At 38.7% G+C, this 18656-nt stretch overlaps 2 protein-coding genes across 2 annotated transcripts; both read left to right on the plus strand.

Annotated features, from left to right (window-relative positions):
• The first annotated feature begins 2838 nt into the window (after positions 1–2838).
• LOC139460693 (uncharacterized) lies at positions 2839–5551 on the plus strand. Its single transcript, XM_071242172.1, has 3 exons — positions 2839–3130; positions 4499–4693; positions 5253–5551. Exons 1-3 carry the CDS (start codon positions 2839–2841, stop codon positions 5456–5458), a joined length of 693 nt encoding a protein of 230 aa, XP_071098273.1. The 3' UTR covers positions 5459–5551.
• A 4142-nt stretch (positions 5552–9693) lies between these two features.
• On the plus strand, positions 9694–11303 carry LOC139460694 (uncharacterized). The gene is made up of 2 exons (XM_071242173.1): positions 9694–9985; positions 11077–11303. Exons 1-2 carry the CDS (start codon positions 9694–9696, stop codon positions 11301–11303), a joined length of 519 nt encoding a protein of 172 aa, XP_071098274.1.
• Positions 11304–18656: the final 7353 nt, after the last annotated feature.

Genomic DNA, 18656 nt, shown 5'->3' on the forward strand with positions numbered 1-18656 from the left:
CAGTGACATATACAAATGACATTTCCCCAATAAATGTATTGTGTACTTTCTCAAAAGAATCGGATTTTCTTAAACGGAGCTTTGAGCTATTTCTTGCAGCTAGTAATTCCGTTTGTGCTTTAAATGAAATGTAACTTGACATAATAGCTATTGACAAATCTGCGAAGTGTGTCGAAAACCTCCAATTACGCATTGTTTGGATAATTAAAAATAAAATATGCATATATTGTTTACGTTGAATATTGTCGTCATGTCGACATGATACCTATAGAAATATTGACTTACACTGACTTCTCTCAACGTTGACACTTTAGTTTTAAAGATCCGAGGACTTTGAATTAGTTTTGTTTGATTTTTTTGTTTTCTTTAACACAACATTCAGAAATATTCCAGCTATGAGATGGTGGTCTGCAAACAATCGAATCTGTACCAGACAATCTAGTGATTAACCCCCATGAGCATCGATCTACGCAAATAGGATTCGATGGCGAGCCTGACCACCTAATCCCGTTCGAAGCTTCTTTAATACAAGCATAGTTGCCTCTTCCGTGGGTTTCAGCAGACCAATTCTAAATCGCATCTTTGAATTATTGAGGTTGTTACATTGTCAAATAGTCCAGTTGGTTGTCGTTTAATTAGAGACATAAACATTCCAATCTGGACCAGACAAACCAGAGGTAGAAAATACTAATACCCGATCTTATAGTGCTAGCCCACAGTTTAACATGGATACCTCACTCAGATAAAGTATGCTCCGAGCCGACCAGTCCTTTTTTTATGCACTAATTGGCAACGTCATGCAGGGTAGCCATAAGTTCCATCCTTTGACGTCTTTTGGTTTGATGCGGCCGGGGATCGGGTCACTCACCTGCCGTCTCTCCTAACTTAAAAGCAAATATTTCACATCATGTTGGTCTCATTTTATAAACACGAGGCAAGTCCAATGTGTGCAGGTCTCATTGTATCCACGTGGGGAATTGATCCTGGATCTTAGGCGGGATGAGCGAATGGTTTGACCACTAGGTTACACCAATGCACCACACGGTGGATGATAAAGAGTACAATGTCATATCCATGTATATCTAATGTAAAAAAAATATTATTGTCATTTAATGGTTAATAGAAGATAACTATATGATAAATCGCAAAGAACAATGAAGAACGTAACATGGGTTTTTTTTACGATAAAACATTGTTCTACTATGACGTCATTTCTGGAGATTCGAATATGTGCTCGAAACGTGTTGGCGTTATTTTTAAGAGGAAAGGCTCTAGTGAGTTGTTCCCCATAGATGTTCCTGGGCAACTTAGATGAACGCAATGGCCGAACGATTGCATGCAAAAGTGGACAAGATGTGACAGCCAGTATCTGGAGAAAAAGTATAGATAATCGACTTAATATTTGTGAAAGATACCAACATTAACCTCGCTGTTCATAAAATGGACTTGCCCGACAATGCCGAGGTCGGATTGCATGCAGGGAGTGATCATTATTTAGATGAGGGTAAATATTTTAAATCTTGTACATTTTATTAGAATCCTTAAAGAAGATGCACATAATACTGATATTTTAAATATGAAATAAACGACTCGTTGCGCTCCCCAAGGTGTATGGCGTTGGTTATTTTGTATATCTACCATTTTTAATTTTTAGTTTTGATTATTTAAACGAAGTTTTGAGAAATGTGACCTATGAGCTTACAATACGTAAGGCCATTATCAATAGTTATAGATGACTTGACCAACCTGTATGTTCTTAACGTGCTGTTTGATAAATGGGCGACTAATGGAATCGGGTGGTCTGGCTCACTGACTTGGTTGATGCATTTCATCGATCCCAATTGCGTGGATCAATGCTCATGATATTAATCACTGGATTGTCTGGTTTAGACTCGATTATTTACAGACCGCCGTCACATAGCTGGAATATTGCTGAGTGCGGCGTTAAACAACAAACAACCAATTATTTAACCCAGCCAACATTTTGACGAGAAATTTTGATATTTGCTGTCAAAGCATGTTTAAGAATGACATGTGTTGTGCTATCTGTATTGGACAAGTAATCAATTATTTTGTACAGTTATCAATTATTGGTACAAATAGTGGGTATACACCATGTTCTGCCTAACAGGCCCAGTGATGTGTTTCTCGCCTTGGTTATCCTTGTGCTGGCCGTTTAAAGACACTGTTTCTTTCATTTAGTTTTCCAAAGAGAGCTACATAAACAAAAACCAATTTGTACTTTACACCAATCCACTCCTCCCCTTGCTTACACTTCCTTCCCCTTCATTTGACATTATATTGCGGGGAACAATTGATGCACTGCAGCAATCTCTACTTGTCAGACAATAGCCTCCACTCTTTGTAATTGATACGAAGAACAACATGTTGCAAAACCTGTCCTTATCAAAGAGAGTTTGGCGAATGAGACGATCTCACCGAAAAGTCGGATTGACAGAATAGAAGAAGAAGCCTTTTCTCATAATGAATAATACATGAGGTTAGTTATATCAAAACACAAACAAAAGCTGCTCATTACCCAAAACTGTTTCATTTGACAATATGTTATTACAGAGTATAACACATAGTTAAGTTTATGAGTTAAAATTGGTCAACAAAATCGAAAATGTTCTTTATTGAACGGTAAAATGAATAGATGTGGAACAGACCGTTGATAATAATGGATTAAATCTATAATATTTTCTCATAGTTGATTGAAGGTTTATTTCACGGTAGTGAAACAAAATAATAAACATTCGTTGTCCAATCGATGTCTAATTACATTGGTAACAGATGTCAAAACATATTGCAGTAACTGTCGTATAACACTGAAGCAAGATGAACGCTGTGCTGTGTCTGATCATTGTCTTCATCCCAGTCGCGTATGCAGGAAACGGAGATTTCAGGCATCGTTTTGAGAGACAAATAACACTGGAAGGTTTACAGGCACGGGAACATCCCTCCAGCATACAGACATCTCTTGATGAATGGACCTGTGCTGGTCTCTGTGCCCAGGATGGACTCTGTGCTGCTGTCACCTACATTGGTGGAAACTGCAACATGTACAGATCTACTCTCACATCATCTGCGAAATCATTCCCTGGCGCCAAGCACTTCATCAAGGCAGGAGGTGAGATCATAGGACACTTGTAGTGGCAATTTAGACATTGAACACTGATTCAACCATTGCTGCCATCTTCTATTTGTGAAGGGAGACATAATGTATGTTTATACTAGAATAGGAAACACCTTGTCAGAAGTAAATAAATAAAACCTCAATGCGTTTCAAGAACTGTAATTTCATGAAAACTAAGGCTGATGCCATGACTATTATAATTTGAGTTATGTTTAATTTGAAATCTATAAAGAGGACTTTTTGGTCACACACCATAAACGTTGTGACTGCTGTAGTATCATCTAATTTGTTTCAATTTTGGATCTCCAGTCGATTAACACCCAAACTTACTAAAAAAAACTGTCAGGTAGAATGATACCTGGTTCATGTGGTCGCTAAAGCCATGGCATCGTTTCCCGTATGGCGGGGATCATTCCTCATTTTGTCAGTGACTGCTTTGCAGGGTCTAGATATGACTAGTTAGTGTTCGGGGTATATTGGACAGTTGCAGCAATGTAGGACAATCATCATCAGTACCTTCTGGAAATGAGGAGGAGTTGCCCAGTCGTCAAAGGTGGTGGAATATTCGCTGTGTGGTACATGGGGGCGGTTGGGTAGCTTCTGGTTAAAGCTTTGGCTCGTCATGGATTCCCCAAATGGGTACAACGTGTGCAGGCCATTTTCCGGTGTCCACCGCCGTGATATTGCTAGAAGCGGTGTTAAACCATACTCATTCACTCACCCAATGTGTAGTACATGACAAATGTGAATGATCATGGTTTCAAAAACACAGATTCGAATTAGGTTTGTCAGCACCATTAATGTACTTGTCTGAACGTCTCTGACCTACGTCACTTCCTCACTGTTGACAGTTATTTATTTAACTGAAATACTCACCACATTCCTGAGACTGTACATTTTTTAACCAACTTCCAACATGTTCTGTTACACATTTAGATGATTTTTGCAAAATGAAAACGAAGAAAACGGGTCATGCCTAAAGACCCAAGATGGATTCCCCAAATGGGTACAATGTGTGCAGCCGATTTTCCGGTGTCCCCAATCGTGATATTGATAGAAGCGGCGTTAAACTATACTCACTCACTCACCCATTGTGTGGTACATGACAAATATGAATGATCATGGTTTCAAAAACAGATTCGTCTGATTATGCAATAAGGTTTTTCAGTACCATTAGTTTACTTGTCTGAACGTCTCTGACCTACGTCACCTCCACACTGTTGACAAGCCGTTATTTAACTGAAATACTCACCACATTCCGGAGACTGTTTACCAACTTCCAACATGTTCTGATACACATTTAGATGGTTTTGGAAAAATGAAAATGAAGATGATAAGAGAAACGGGGCTATTCACTTTCAGCGCTTCCTGATCCAGACCCATGCCCTGTATCCAGGGGCTTCACGTCTGTGTTGTCTCCCCGGCTGTGTTACAAGTACATATCAATCTCCAACAACTGGACTTCTCAAAATGATCTGTGCCATTCTGAAGGTGGCCGCCTTGTCGTCCTCAACAGTCAAGAGAAACAGGAGTTCATGAGCTCATTCCAGAGACAAGGTCAGTATATGGTGCCCGTTTGTACCTTGTGACCTGCTGTAGAATACCTATGAACACTGTAGCTAAAACATGTCTCATATCAGAGTAGCGTCAGTAAGTTGTGTCCTTCTATAGTAAAGTAGGGAGCACAGGTATCCCAGTCTTCTAAGGCGACGCGATTCGCTGTGCAGAGTTGCGTCCCTTGGGCACGCCAGAAACCTATGATTGTGGGTTCGAATCCTGGTTCGCCCCGATTATATTTCTAGGTTTGTCAGCCCCATATCCGTGCTCGTGGGTTACACCGAAGTGGTAAACGGCTGGCTCCTGCTTTCCTCCGACGTTAAGCTGATATAACTGGAATACCGTTAAAAGCGGCATTCAACCCATCTCACTCACTCACTATAGTAAAGTATAAACCTCATTCAGGTCTTTTTTACCAAACGACAGTGCTATACCAAGACACATTTTCATGTAACAATATTCGGGTGTGCAAGACAGTTTGTTGTATGTTGCAGTCTCTTGTGAGTGTTTGGTGGGTGCCAGGGGTGGCTCAAAAGTTACTCTTGTTTTCTCTTGGCAGCGGATGTGTCAAACCTTCTCTGGGTTGGAATGCAGCAAGTCAACAATATTTTTACCTGGGAGGACGGTTCCACTTATGTCTGGAAGTGGGGACTTGAGGAACCTTCCAACGTAAGGTATCAGAACTGTGTACGTTTGACCAATGGTCAATTGTACAACCGTCAATGCAGGATTAATCGCGCAGCTGTCTGTGAGATAACAACCTGATGCTGAGAGAAACAGTAATGTCGTCGGTTTTCGTAGAGTATTGCCGGATTATTAAGTTTTATTCACAAATTGTCGGTGTGGGAGGTTCTGGAAAGAGAGATTTTTTATGACCACTTGAGAGAAGATTCAGTTTATGTGATGATGTCTATTACAAGAATAAAAAAGTGTTTAGATACATGTATGTAAACATGTATGCAACAGAATCAATGTGTACATATGTCCATTTTAAGAATATGAATTTGTTTACATAAACTAAAATCAGCATTTTTCTGATCATTAACGTGTGTCATAGACATGACTTGTGTAATCGTATTTTACACCAAAGCCTCACTACAGGAACAGATCTAGAATGGAAACCCGTTCTACTAAAAGTGAGAAATTGAGTGAATGATGTTTTACGCCACATTTTATGGAACAATGCTGCTTTATCTCATTGAACTGTAAATAATCGAGTTTGGACAGTACATGAGTGAATGAACCACAATCCACTCAAGATTTCAACCAACCATCACAGTGACATATACAAATGACATTTCCCCAATAAATGTATTGTGTACTTTCTCAAAACAATCAGATATTCTTAAACTTAAACTAGTAATGACGTTTGTGCTTTAAATGAAATGAAACTTGACATAATGGCTATTGGCAAATCTGCGAAGTGTGTCGAAAACCTCCAAAATCACATCTTTGAATTAATGAGGTTGTAACAGTGTCAAATAGTCCAGTTGGTTGTCGTTTAATGAGCGACATATGCATTCCAATCTGGACCAGACAAACCAGAGGCAGAAAATACTAATATCCGATTTTATAGTGCTAGCCCACAGTTTAACATGGATACCTCACTCAGATAAGGTATACTCCGAGCCGACGTCATGCAGGGTAGCAACAAGCACTATCCTTTGACGTCTTTTGGTTTGATGCGGCCGGGAATCGGGTAACTCACCTTCCGTCTCTCCTCACTTCAAAGCAAATATTTCACATCATATTAGTCTAATTTTGTAAACATGAGGCTAGTCCAATGTGTTCAGGTCTCATTTTATCCACGTGGGGAATTGATCCTTGATCTTAGGCGGGATAAGCGAAAGATTTGACCACTAGGTTACACCAATGCACCACACAGTGGATGATAAAGAGTACAGTGTCATATCCATGTATATCTAATGTTAAAAAATCTTATTGTCATTTAATGGTTAATATAGATAACTACATGATAAATCGCAAAGAACAATGAAGAACGTAACGTGTTTTATTTTACGATAAAACATTGTTCTACTATGACGTCATTTCTGGAGATTCGAATATGTGCTCGAAACGTGATGGCGTTGGGAAGGATCTAGTGAGTTGTTCCCCATTGATGAACCTGGGCAACTTAGATGAACGCAATGGCTGAACGATCGCATGCAAAAGTGGGCAAGATATGACAGCCAGTATTGGGAGAAAAAGTACAGATAATCCACTTAATATTTGTGAAAGATACCAACATTAACCCCGCATTTCATAAAATGGACTTGTCAGACCTTTTTAATCTTGTACATTTTATTAGAATCCTTAAAGAATATGCACATAGTACTGATATTTTAAATACGACTCCTTGATCAAGAAGGGTAATCCATTTTATCATACATGTTGGAATGACACACACTTCTAACGTGCCATGAGACAACCATATGATTCTGAACGTAGTTGTTCTAAAGGTACAGTTGGTCAACGAACTATAAAACCATGAAAATCTCACACGAGTGTCGTTTGATGTAACCTGTAAGAACTTTAAAAGTTGAAAACTTGTATCGTCGTGAGTTGATTTGTTTGATATCACGAGTCACGGGGGTGAGATTCTATTTATCATCCCAATATCATTCTTCAAAGTGAGGGTAACAGATGACGTCATAATTGTCTGGAAAGCATTGTGTCTCAATTTCATTGAAGCAATATTTCATGTGGAAGCCAGTTTGGGAGGATAAGTGAAAACATGTACTGTATGTTTGTGAAACCTTACCAAACACAATAAAAATACCCACTGTGTCTCGTGAACTTCTAATATCTGATTGAAATTTCTAACATGTACAGAAGGTATCAGAAACTTGTACAAATACGATAATAAAAGTATGCATAAAAGTACACTTTAAATGTTTCTACTGCTGATTTATTCTTCCCAGCCCCGAAGGCGGGGAAGTATAAGGGTTTGTTTGTTTTTGACTGAAGGAGAGCGCCATTTTGGTTTCTCTAAAAATATTGGAGTTTTTAAAATGAAATGAGAGTGACTTAATCTGGACATGTTTTAACCAATCGCCTGTCACATTCTGTGACTTAGTCATGTTTCGTAATGTATATAATCCATGCAATGTTTTCATTGTGTTTTAAAAGAAATAAACATGTATAGTGGAGATATATCTCCTTCTAATAAAGTTAACCGGTCTATATTTTGTAAGAATAAACTGGCGCATTGACCGATTATCTTCTTTAGATATAGGCAAAGTATAGAGCTTTATCACGCACTGACCTTGCAATGCTGTACATCGTATCTTATTCAAGCTGTATCACTAAGAATGAGTGCTAATCTCCCTTACCCGAATAGCTGTATTGCACACTACCTTTGCAATGTATCGTATGTTATTCTTTATCATGTTTGAGGTTTATTTGTGATTCTCTTTCTTGGTTGTGCCTAATGTTGCTCATTTTCTAAGACATCACATGTTTCACAGAGACGTTGTTGTAATGGGGTTGGTGATTTTGTATATCTACCATTTTTAATTTTTAGTTTGTGATCATTTAAACGAAGGTTTGAGAAATGTGACCTATGAGCTTTGTATTTACAATATGTAAGATAATTCTCAATATTTATAGATGACTTGACCAACCTGTATGTTCTTCACTTGCTGTTGGATAAATGGGAATCCCGTAATGAATGCATGAACATATTTTTACATTTGGACTAAAGTTTATTTACAGTGGATTCATTACATATATTTGTGTTTACTATTTCAAAAGTTTGTTTTATTTAACACAGCCAACATTTTGGCGAGAATATTGATATTTGCTGGCAAAGCATGTTTAAAAATGACATTTGTTGTGTTATCTACATAGGACATGTAATCAATTATTTTTTATATCATTGGTACTAATAGTAGGTAAACACCAAGTTCTGCCTGACAGGCCAAGCTATATGTTTTCTTGGTTTTCCTTGTGCTGACCGTTTAAAGTCACTGTTTCTTTTATTGTGCTTTACAAAGAGAGCTACATTGACAACAACCAATTTGTACTTTACACCAATCCCCCCCTCCCATTGCTTTCACTTCCTGTCCCTGCATATAACCTTATATGGCGGGGAACAATTGATGCACTGCAGCAATCTCTACTTGTCAGACAATAGCCTCCACACTTTGTAATTGATACGAAGAACAACATGTTGCAAACCTGCCCTAATAAAAGAGAGTTTGGCGAATGAGACGATCTCACCGAAACGTCGGATTGAAAGAATAGAAGAAGAAGTCTTTTCTGATAATGAATAATACATAATATAAGTTGTATCACAGCGCAAACATAAAATGTTCTTTACCCCAAAAAAGTTTTCATTTGACAATATGTGAGTATATAGTAACATATAGTTAAGTATATGAAGGTTGGTTGGTTGGTTTGTTGTTTTACGCCGCACTCAGAAATATTCCACCTATATAACGGCAGTCTGTAAATAAACGAGTCTGGACCAGACAATCGAGTGATTGATATCATGCGCATCGGGATTGATGACATGCATCAACCAAGTCAGCGAGCCTGACCACCCGATCCCTTTAGTCGCCTCTTACGACAAGCATATTCACCTTTTACGGCAAGCATGGGTTGCTGAAGACCTATTCTACCCCGGATCTTCATGGGTCGTTAAGTATGAGTCGAAATTGGTTCTTTATTGAACGGTAAAAGGAATGGATGTTGAACAGACATTTGATAATGAGGAGTAAAACCTGCCTCTATTGACTAACCTGGATTAAATCTATAATATTTTCTTACAACTAATTGAACGTTTATTTCACGGTAGTGATACAAAATAATAAACATTCGTTGTTCAATCGATGTCTTTTGGCTAAATCTGCTGTGTTCACATGGACATTTCAAGATTGTCTTTGGAACATAATAGTTGGAACAAAAACATCCCCGTTGCACTGGGAATGGGTATACATCTGATTACATTGCTGATGTCAAAACATACTGCAGTAACTGTCGTGTTACACTGAAGCAAGATGAACGCTGTGCTGTGTCTGATCATTGTCTTCATCCAAGTCGCGTATGCAAGAAACGGCGATTTCAGGCATCGTTTTGAGAGACAAAATACACTGGAAGGTTTACAGGCACGGGAACATCCCTCCAGCATACAGACATCTCTTGATGAAAGGACCTGTGCTGGTCTCTGTGCCCAGGATGAACTCTGTGCTGCTGTCACCTACCTTGGTGGAAACTGCAACATGTACAGATCTACTCTCACGTCATCTGCGAAATCATTCCCTGGAGCCAAGCACTTCATCAAGGCAGGAGGTGAGATCATAGGACACTTGTAGTGGCAATTTAGACATTGAACACTGATTCAACCATTGCTGCCATCTTGTGTTTGTGCAGGGAGACAAAATTTGTGTCTGTACTAGAATAGGAAACACCTTGACAGCAGTAAATAAAAAAACAACTCAATATGTTTCAAGAATTGTAATTTCACGGAAGCTTAGGCTGATGCCATGACTATTATAATTTGAGTTTATGTTTTATTGAAATCTAAAAAGAGGAATTTTTTACCTGATCTATGTTCATACAGCATGAACGTTGTGACTACTGTAGTATCATCAGGTAAAATGATAAATGGTGAAAATAACCATAACCATCGTGATTTAACTACTGCAATGTATATTTTTTAATTGTGACCCCTTTGGGTACCAGGTCAGAACACACGATTGTTGGTCAGCTGGAGGCGACTAAACTGGTTCATGTGGTCACTTTAGTCATGGCATCGTTTCCCATATGGCGGGGATCATTCCTCATTTTGTCAGTTACTGCTTTGCTGGGTCTAGACATGACTAGTTAGTGTTCGATCGGGGTATATCGGACAATTGCAGCAATGTAGGACAATCATCATCAGTACCTTCTGGAAATAGGGAGGAGTTGCCAAGTCGTCAAAGGTGGTGAAATATTCGCTGTGTGGTACATGGGGGCGGTTGGGTAGCCTACTGGTTAAAGCTTTGGCTCGTCATGCCTAAAGACCCAAGATGGATTCCCCAAATGGGTACAATGTGTGCAGCCAATTTTCCGGTGTCCCCCATCGTGATATTGATAGAAGCGGCGTTAAACTATACTCACTCACTCACCCATTGTGTGGTACATGACAAATATGAATGATCATGGATTCAACAACAGATTCGTCTGATTATGCAATAAGGTTTGTCAGTACCATTAGTTTAATTGTCTGAACGTCTCTGACTTACGTCACCTCCATACTGTTGACAAGCCGTTATTTAACTGAAATACTCACCACATTCCGGAGACTGTTTCCCAACTTCCAACATGTTCTGATACACATTTAGATGGTTTTTGAAAAATGAAAACGAAGATGATAGAGAAACGGGGCTATTTACTTTCAGCGCTTCCTGATCCAGACCCATGTCCTGTATCTAGGGGCTACACGTCCGTGTTGTCTCCCCGGCTGTGTTACAAGTTGATATCAATCTCCAACAACTATGCTTCTCAAAATGATCTGTGCCATTCTGAAGGTGGCCGCCTTGTCGTCCTCAACAGTCAGGAGAAACAGGAGTTCATGACCTCATTCCAGAGTCAAGGTCCGTATATGGTGCCCGTTTGTACCTTGTGACCTTCTGTAGAATACCTATGCTAAAATGTCTCATATCAGAGTAGTGTCAGTAAGTTCTGTCCTTCTATAGTAAAGTATTAACCTCATAACAGACTCGCAGTCTCTTTTATTAAAAGACAGTGCTATACCAAGACCATTTTTATATAACAATATTCGGGTCTCTTGTAAATGTGTAAATGTAAATGGCTCATAAGTTCACTGAGTTTTCTCTTGGCAGCGGATGTGTCAGAGTCTCTCTGGGTTGGAATGCAGCAAGTCAACAATGTCTTTACCTGGGAGGACGGTTCCACTTATGTCTGGAAGTGGGCACATGGCGAACCTGACAACGTAAGCTTTCAGAACTGTGTACGTTTGATCAATGGTGGAATGTCCGACAAACCATGCAGTGGTAATCGTGAAGCGGTCTGTGAGATACCTCTATACAATCACAGATAGCAATGAGAGCAGTGAGAAATCATATTGAACCATATATGAGACTGCAAGATACCAACCTAATGCTGAGAGATGCAGTAATGTCTTCGGTTTTCGTAGAGTATTGCCGGATTATTCAGTTTTATTCACAAACTGTCGGCGTGGGAGATCTGGAAAGAGAGATTTTTTATGACCACTGGAGTGAAGATTCAGTTTATGTGATGATGTCCATTACAAAATATGAAAAGTGTTTACATACATGGCTGTAAATATGTAAACAACAACATCATTACATAAACTAAAATCAGCATTTTTCCAATCATTAACGTGTGTCATATACATTTCTTATGTTTTCGTGTTTTACACTAAAGCCTTACTACAGGAACAGTATGGAAACCCGTTCTACTAAAAGTGAGGAATAGAGTGAATGATGTTTTACGCCACGTTTTATGGAACAATGCTGGTATTTCTCGTTGGTCTGTAAATAATCGAGTTTGGGCAGTACATGAGTGAATGCGCCACAATCCACTCAAGATTTCAACCAAGTATACAAATGACATTTCCCCAATAAATGTATTGTGTACTTTCTAGAAATAATCAGATATTCTTAAACGGAGCTGTGAGCTATTTGTTACAACTAGTAATGCGGTTTGTGGTGTAAATGAAATGAAACTTGACATAATGGCTATCGGCAAACTTGCGAAGTGTGTCGAAAACCTCCAATTACGCATTGTTTGGATAATTAAAAATAAAATATGCATATAAACTGACATCAGTAAATCTGTGTATTGTTTACGTTGAATATCGTCGCCTTGTCGCCATGATGCCTGTAGAAACTCGGTAGGTTGCAGCAGACTAAATGTAAATCGCATCTTTGAATTATTGAGGTTGTTACAGTGTCAAATAGTCCAGTTGGTTGTCGTTTAATGAGCGACATATGCATTCGATCCGGACCAAACAAACCAGAGGAAGAAAATACTGATGCCCGATTTTATAGTGCTAGCTCACAGTTTAACATGGATACTTCACTCAGATAAAGTATGCTCCGAGCCGACCAGTCCTTGTTTTGTACGCTTAATGCCTAACGTCATGCAGGGTAGCCACAATTACCATCCTTTGATGTCTTTTGGTTTCATGCGGCCGGGGATCGGGTCACTCACTCACCTTACGACTCACCTTACATCAAAGCAAATATTTCACATCATGTTGGTCTACTTTTATAAACACGAGGCTAGTCCAATGTATTCAGGTCTCATTGTATCCACGAGGGGAATTGATCCTGGATCTCAGGCGGGATAAGCAAATGGTTTAACCACAAAATTACACCAATGCACACCACAGTTGATGATAAAAAGTTCAATGTCATATCCATGTATATCAAACGTAAAAAAATTCTTATTGTCATTTAATGGTTAATATCAGATTACTACATGATAAATCGCAAAGAACAATGAAGAACGTAACGTGTTTTATTTTACGCTAAAACTTTGTTCTATTTTGACGTCATTTCTGGAGATTCGAGTATGTGCTCGAAACGTGATGGCGTTAATTTTGAGAGGTAAGGATCTAGTTAGTTGTTCCCCATAGATGTACCTGGGCAACTTAGATGAACGCAATGGCCGAACGATTGCATGCTAAAGTGGACAAGATATGATAGCCGGTATTTGGAGAAAAAGTACAGATAATCGACTTAATATTTGTGAAAGATACCAACATTAACCCAGCTGTTCATAAAATGGACTTGTGTTGTAATCGCGCAGCTGTCTGTGAGATACCTCAATAAAATCGGAGATACCAGGAAAGCAGTGAGAAATCATATTGAACCATATATGAGACTGCAAGATACCAACCTGATGCTGAGAGATACAGTAATGTCGTCGGTTTTCGTAGAGTATTGCCGGATTATTTAGTTTTATTCACAAATTGTCGGTGTTGGAGGTTCTGGAAAGAGAGTTTTTTTATGACCACTGGAGTTAAGATTCAGTTTATGTGATGATGTCCATTACAAAACTTAAAAAGTGTTTACATACATGGCTGTAAATATGTATGCAACAACATCATTACATAAACTAAAATCAGCATTTTTCCAATCATTTACGTGTGTCATATACATTGCTTATGTTATCGTGTCTTGCTACTGGCCAATATGACATCGTCTTTTGTTGGTTACCAAGCCATGTTGGTATCAAAGGTAACACAATGGCCGATGCTGCTGCTAATGAAGCACTCAACAAATCTGTGACACCACTTCTGATCCCATACACTGATTTTAAACCCATGATTCGATCTTACATCCGAGATCTTATGCAACAGAAGTGGGACGCCCAAGTAGGTATCAATAAATTACATCAAATTAAACCAAATATCGGTTATACCTTCTTGGGCTGTCAGTCCAGATTTGAAGAGGTCATTATGCGACGATGTCGTATTGGCCACAGCAGATATACTCATGAATATTTACTAAAAGGTGAGGATCCTCCGTTTTGTATCCCTTGTGATGAAAGAATCACAGTCAAGCATGTCCTACTTGACTGTGTTGATTTTTCCATCACAAAGGATAAATATTTCAATGTACAAACAATTAAGGACCTTTTTAATGATGTTAATTCTCGTTTAATATTATGTTTTTTAAAGAAAATTAAACTTGTTCATAAATTTTGATGTGTTCAATGTATTGTTTTACAAGTTGGTAGTGCAAAATTCGTAACTTAGATTGTTAGTGGCTGTACCCTTGAGGGGGGTTGAAGTAGCGTAAAATTATTGTCCCCCTAAGAGGGTATGTAAGTCCCATATCAATCGAAGTATTTTTCTGTACACTAGGCTTTTAAACGTAGTATCTTCGTTCTTTTAATCTAAGGCTTACCTGGTACACTGTCGCCAGTGACTGAAGGGATGATATAAATCCTGCCGGGGTCCATGGAGGAAGCAAAGGTACTGTAAGTCCCCATGGTTCCTGGTGTGGTGATCTCCCTTTGGTTACTGCCGATCTCTAGCCCATTTTTATATTGTGTTGTTCCTTAATACTTAATGCTTTTAAATGTTCCGCAACTAGTTTTAAATCTTATCTGTGATATTCTAGTTCTCATACTGTCCTTCGATGACAGATTTTTATAAAGTTTAAATATATGTATATTTCATGTCTAATTTCTCATCACGATATGGCTGAAATATTGCCGATGTGACGTAAAGCATTACCTCACTCACTCACTCACTTTACACCAAAGCCTCACTACAGGAACAGTATGGAAACCCGTTCTACTAAAAGTGAGGAATAGAGTGAATGATGTTTTACGCCACATTTTATGGAACAATGCTGTTTCATCTCGTTGGACTGTAAATAATTGAGTTTGGGCAGTACATGAGTGAATGAGACACAATCCACTCAAGATTTCAAACAACTATCACAGTGACATATACAAATGACATTTCCCCAATAAATGTATTGTGTACTTTCTCAAAACAATCGGATATTCTTAAACGGGGCTCTGAACTATTTGTTGCAACTAGTAATGCCGTCTGTGCTTTAAATGAAATGAAACTTGACATAATGGCTATCTGAAAATCTGCAAAGTGTATCAAAACCTCCAGTTACGCATTGTTTGGATAATTTAAAATAAAATATGTATGTACACCGGCATCAGTAAATCCATATATTGTTTACATTAAATAGCTTCATCATGTCGACATGATGCCAAAGAAATATTGCCTTATTCTGACTTCAATCAAGGTTGACTCGTTAGTTTCAAAGTTCCTGAGGACTTTGAATTAGTTTTGTTTGATTGTTTGTTCTTTAACGCAGCATTCAGAAATATTCCAGCTATGAGATGGTGATCTGCCAACAATCGAATCTGGACCAGACAATCTAGTGATTAAGCCCTATGAGCATCAATCAATAGGATACGATGGCATGCATCAACAAAGTCAGCGAGCCTGATCACCTGATCCTGTTCGTAGCTTCTCTAATACAAGCATAGTTGCCTCTTCTGAGGTTGCAGTAGACCAATTCTAAATCGCATCTTTGAATTAATGGGGTTGTTACAGTGGAAAAAGGTCCATTTGGTTTGAGGCGACCGGGGATCGGGTCAATCACCTTCCGTCTCTCCTCACTTAAAAGCAAATATTTCACATCATATTGGTCTAATTTTGTAAACACTAGGCTAGTCCAATGTGTTCAGGTCTCATTGTATCCACGTGGGGAATTGATCCTTGATCTTAGGCAGGATGAGCGAATGGTTTGACCACTAGGTTACACCAATGCATGGCACAGTGGATGATAAAGAGTACAATGTCATATCCATGTATATCTAATGTAAAAAAATTCTTATTGTCATTTAATGGTTAATATAGGATAACTACATGATTAAATCGCAAATAACAATGAAGAACGTAACGTGTTTTATTTTACAATAAAACATTGTTCTACTATGAGGTCATTTCTGGAGATTCGAATATGTGCTCGAAACGTGATGGCGTTAATTTTGAGAGGGTAGGATCTAGTGAGTTGTTCCCCATAGATGAACCTGGGCAACTTAGATGAACGCAATGGCTGAACGATCGCAAGCAAAAGTGGGCAAGATATGACAGCCAGTATTTGGAGAAAAAGTACAGATAATCGATTTAATATTTGTGAAAGATACCAACATTAACCCCGCATTTCATAAAATGGACTTGTCAGACATTTTAAGTCTTGTACATTTTATTAGAATCCTTAAAGCAGATGCACATAATACTGATATTTTAAATACAAATAAACTACTCGTTGCGCCCCCAAAGATTTATTGTCCCGCAGCGTTTTAATTACGATAAACAATTAATGTGACATAGCTGTTTTTCGAAACACTACAGTTTTATTATCAAACCCCTTTTAACATAATCGAAAGTCTTTGATCTGAGGTCGATATTACTTTTCACATCGAAAAAAACCAAAGAACATTCGCTTCGTAAAAATGGACACAACTAAAACTAGAATCGTTTACAATGAACCAGTCAACCATATGTCCATGTTGATCACTACAATAGATAACTATAAATGTACTCTGAATTACCTGCTTTGTTCTGTTACTCTTAATCAATTTTTCATTCGGGTTTTTGAATTGTGATAATGATTCTGTAAATGGAGGATTTTGTGGAAACTGACAAATGTATTTTATGGTATAAGATCTTATAAGTATAAGGGCGTTCTGCTATAGAACATTTTAAAACAATACACATATTTCGTCTCTTTGCTGGCGATCGCTTTTTGAAGGGTAATCCATACATGTTTGAATGACACACACTTCTGACGTGCCATGAGACAACCATATGATTCTGAAGGCAGTTGTTCTATAGGTACAGTTGGTCAACGAACTATAAAACCATGAAAATCTCACACGAGTGTCTTTGGATGTGAACTGTAAGAACTTTAAAAGTTGAAAACTTGTATCGTCGTGAGTTGATTTATTTGATATCACGAGTCACGGGGGTGAGATTCTATTTATCATCCCAATATCATTCTTCAAAGTGAGGGTAACCGATGACGTCACAATGGTCTGGAAAGCATTGTGTCTCAATTTCATTGAAACAATATTTCATGTGGAAGCCAGTATGGGAGGATAAGTGAAAACATGTACTGTATGTGTGTGAAACCTTACCAAACACAATAAAAATACCCACTGTGTCTCGTGAACTTCTAATATCTTATTGAAATTTCTAACATGTACAGAAGGTATCAGAAACTTGTACAAATACGATAATAAAAGTATGCATAAAAGTACACTTTAGATGTTTCTACTGCTGATTTATTCTTCCCAGCCCCGAAGGCGGGGAAGTATAAGAGTTAGTTTGTTTTTGACTGAAGGAGAGCGCCATTTTGGTTTCTCTAAAAATATTGGAGTTTTTAAAATGATCGGGATAGGGTGGTCAGGCTCGCTGACTTGGTTGATTCATGTCATCGAATCCCAATTGCGTGGATAGATGCTCATGATGTCAATCACTGGATCGTCTTGTCCAGACTCGATTACTTACAGACCGCCGTCGTATAGCTGGAATATTGCTGAGTGCCCTGTTAAACAACAAAGCAAACCCAGCAGGATTGAAGCCATCACCTTGGATACCAGACTTTTGGAAGGAACACTTCTAAAAATACGAGTTGAAGGGGAAATGGTATTTAACGTCGCGATTATTACACTTATATAGTGACGTGCTTACCCGTGTTTCAGTTCAACATACCCACTCAGACACAGTAGACGGACTCCGAGCCGACCACACATTGTTTTATCCCCTTAATGTCGAGCGTCAGACAGGGTACCAACAAGTACCATCTTTTAACGTCTTTTAGTATGACGTGGCCGGGGATCGAACCCACGACCTTCCTCTGTCTGGCCGACGCTCTTTCCAATAGACCATGGAGGCAGTTTCTAAAATATGATTAACTAAAGAGAACCCCTGTAAGACGCCGCCCTTACACCCACTGCATTCAGCATGTTTTTAACAATCATTCATAAATCTGAGGAACTGTTGATATTCTGATCATTCAAGTGTTGTCTGCCTTTAAATTATTATATACTGTCTGCCTTTAAATTATTATATACTGTCATGGCGCGTTAATCAATGTCCTACATGTATAAACAGAGGCATTATTGAGTGTATTTAATTTATCTTGTGTCACGTTGTACTTCTGCCAAACCATTAAAATTGTGTTCGATTAAAACAGACTGAAACTGGGTTGAGGCCGGATCGATCAACCCGATGACTGAAAAGCATGAACAACGATTTGGTTGGTTGGTTGGTTGTTTAACACCGCACTAAGCAATATTCCAGCTGTATGACGGTGGTCTGTCAATAATCGAGTCTGAACCAGACAAGCCATGTGATTGATAGCATGAGCATCGATCCACGCAATCGGGATCGAGGACATGCATCAACCAATTCAGCGAGCCTGACGACCCGATCCCGTTAGTCGCC

This window comes from Haliotis cracherodii, unplaced genomic scaffold (genome assembly GCF_022045235.1).
Source record: "Haliotis cracherodii isolate W230 unplaced genomic scaffold, xgHalCrac1.p SCAF_14, whole genome shotgun sequence".
In the NCBI taxonomy this organism is placed as follows: Eukaryota; Metazoa; Mollusca; class Gastropoda; order Lepetellida; family Haliotidae; genus Haliotis; species Haliotis cracherodii.

Excerpts from the sequence above, each read along its gene's own strand:
- LOC139460693 (XM_071242172.1), top strand. The coding sequence starts at position 2,839 with ATGAACGCTGTGCTGTGTCTGATCATTGTCTTCATCCCAGTCGCGTAT. Across the intron at positions 3,131-4,498 it reads GCACTTCATCAAGGCAGGAG|CGCTTCCTGATCCAGACCCA; the intron begins GTGAGATCATAG and ends ATTCACTTTCAG. Across the intron at positions 4,694-5,252 it reads GAGCTCATTCCAGAGACAAG|CGGATGTGTCAAACCTTCTC; the intron begins GTCAGTATATGG and ends TTCTCTTGGCAG.
- LOC139460694 (XM_071242173.1), top strand. The coding sequence starts at position 9,694 with ATGAACGCTGTGCTGTGTCTGATCATTGTCTTCATCCAAGTCGCGTAT. Across the intron at positions 9,986-11,076 it reads GCACTTCATCAAGGCAGGAG|CGCTTCCTGATCCAGACCCA; the intron begins GTGAGATCATAG and ends ATTTACTTTCAG.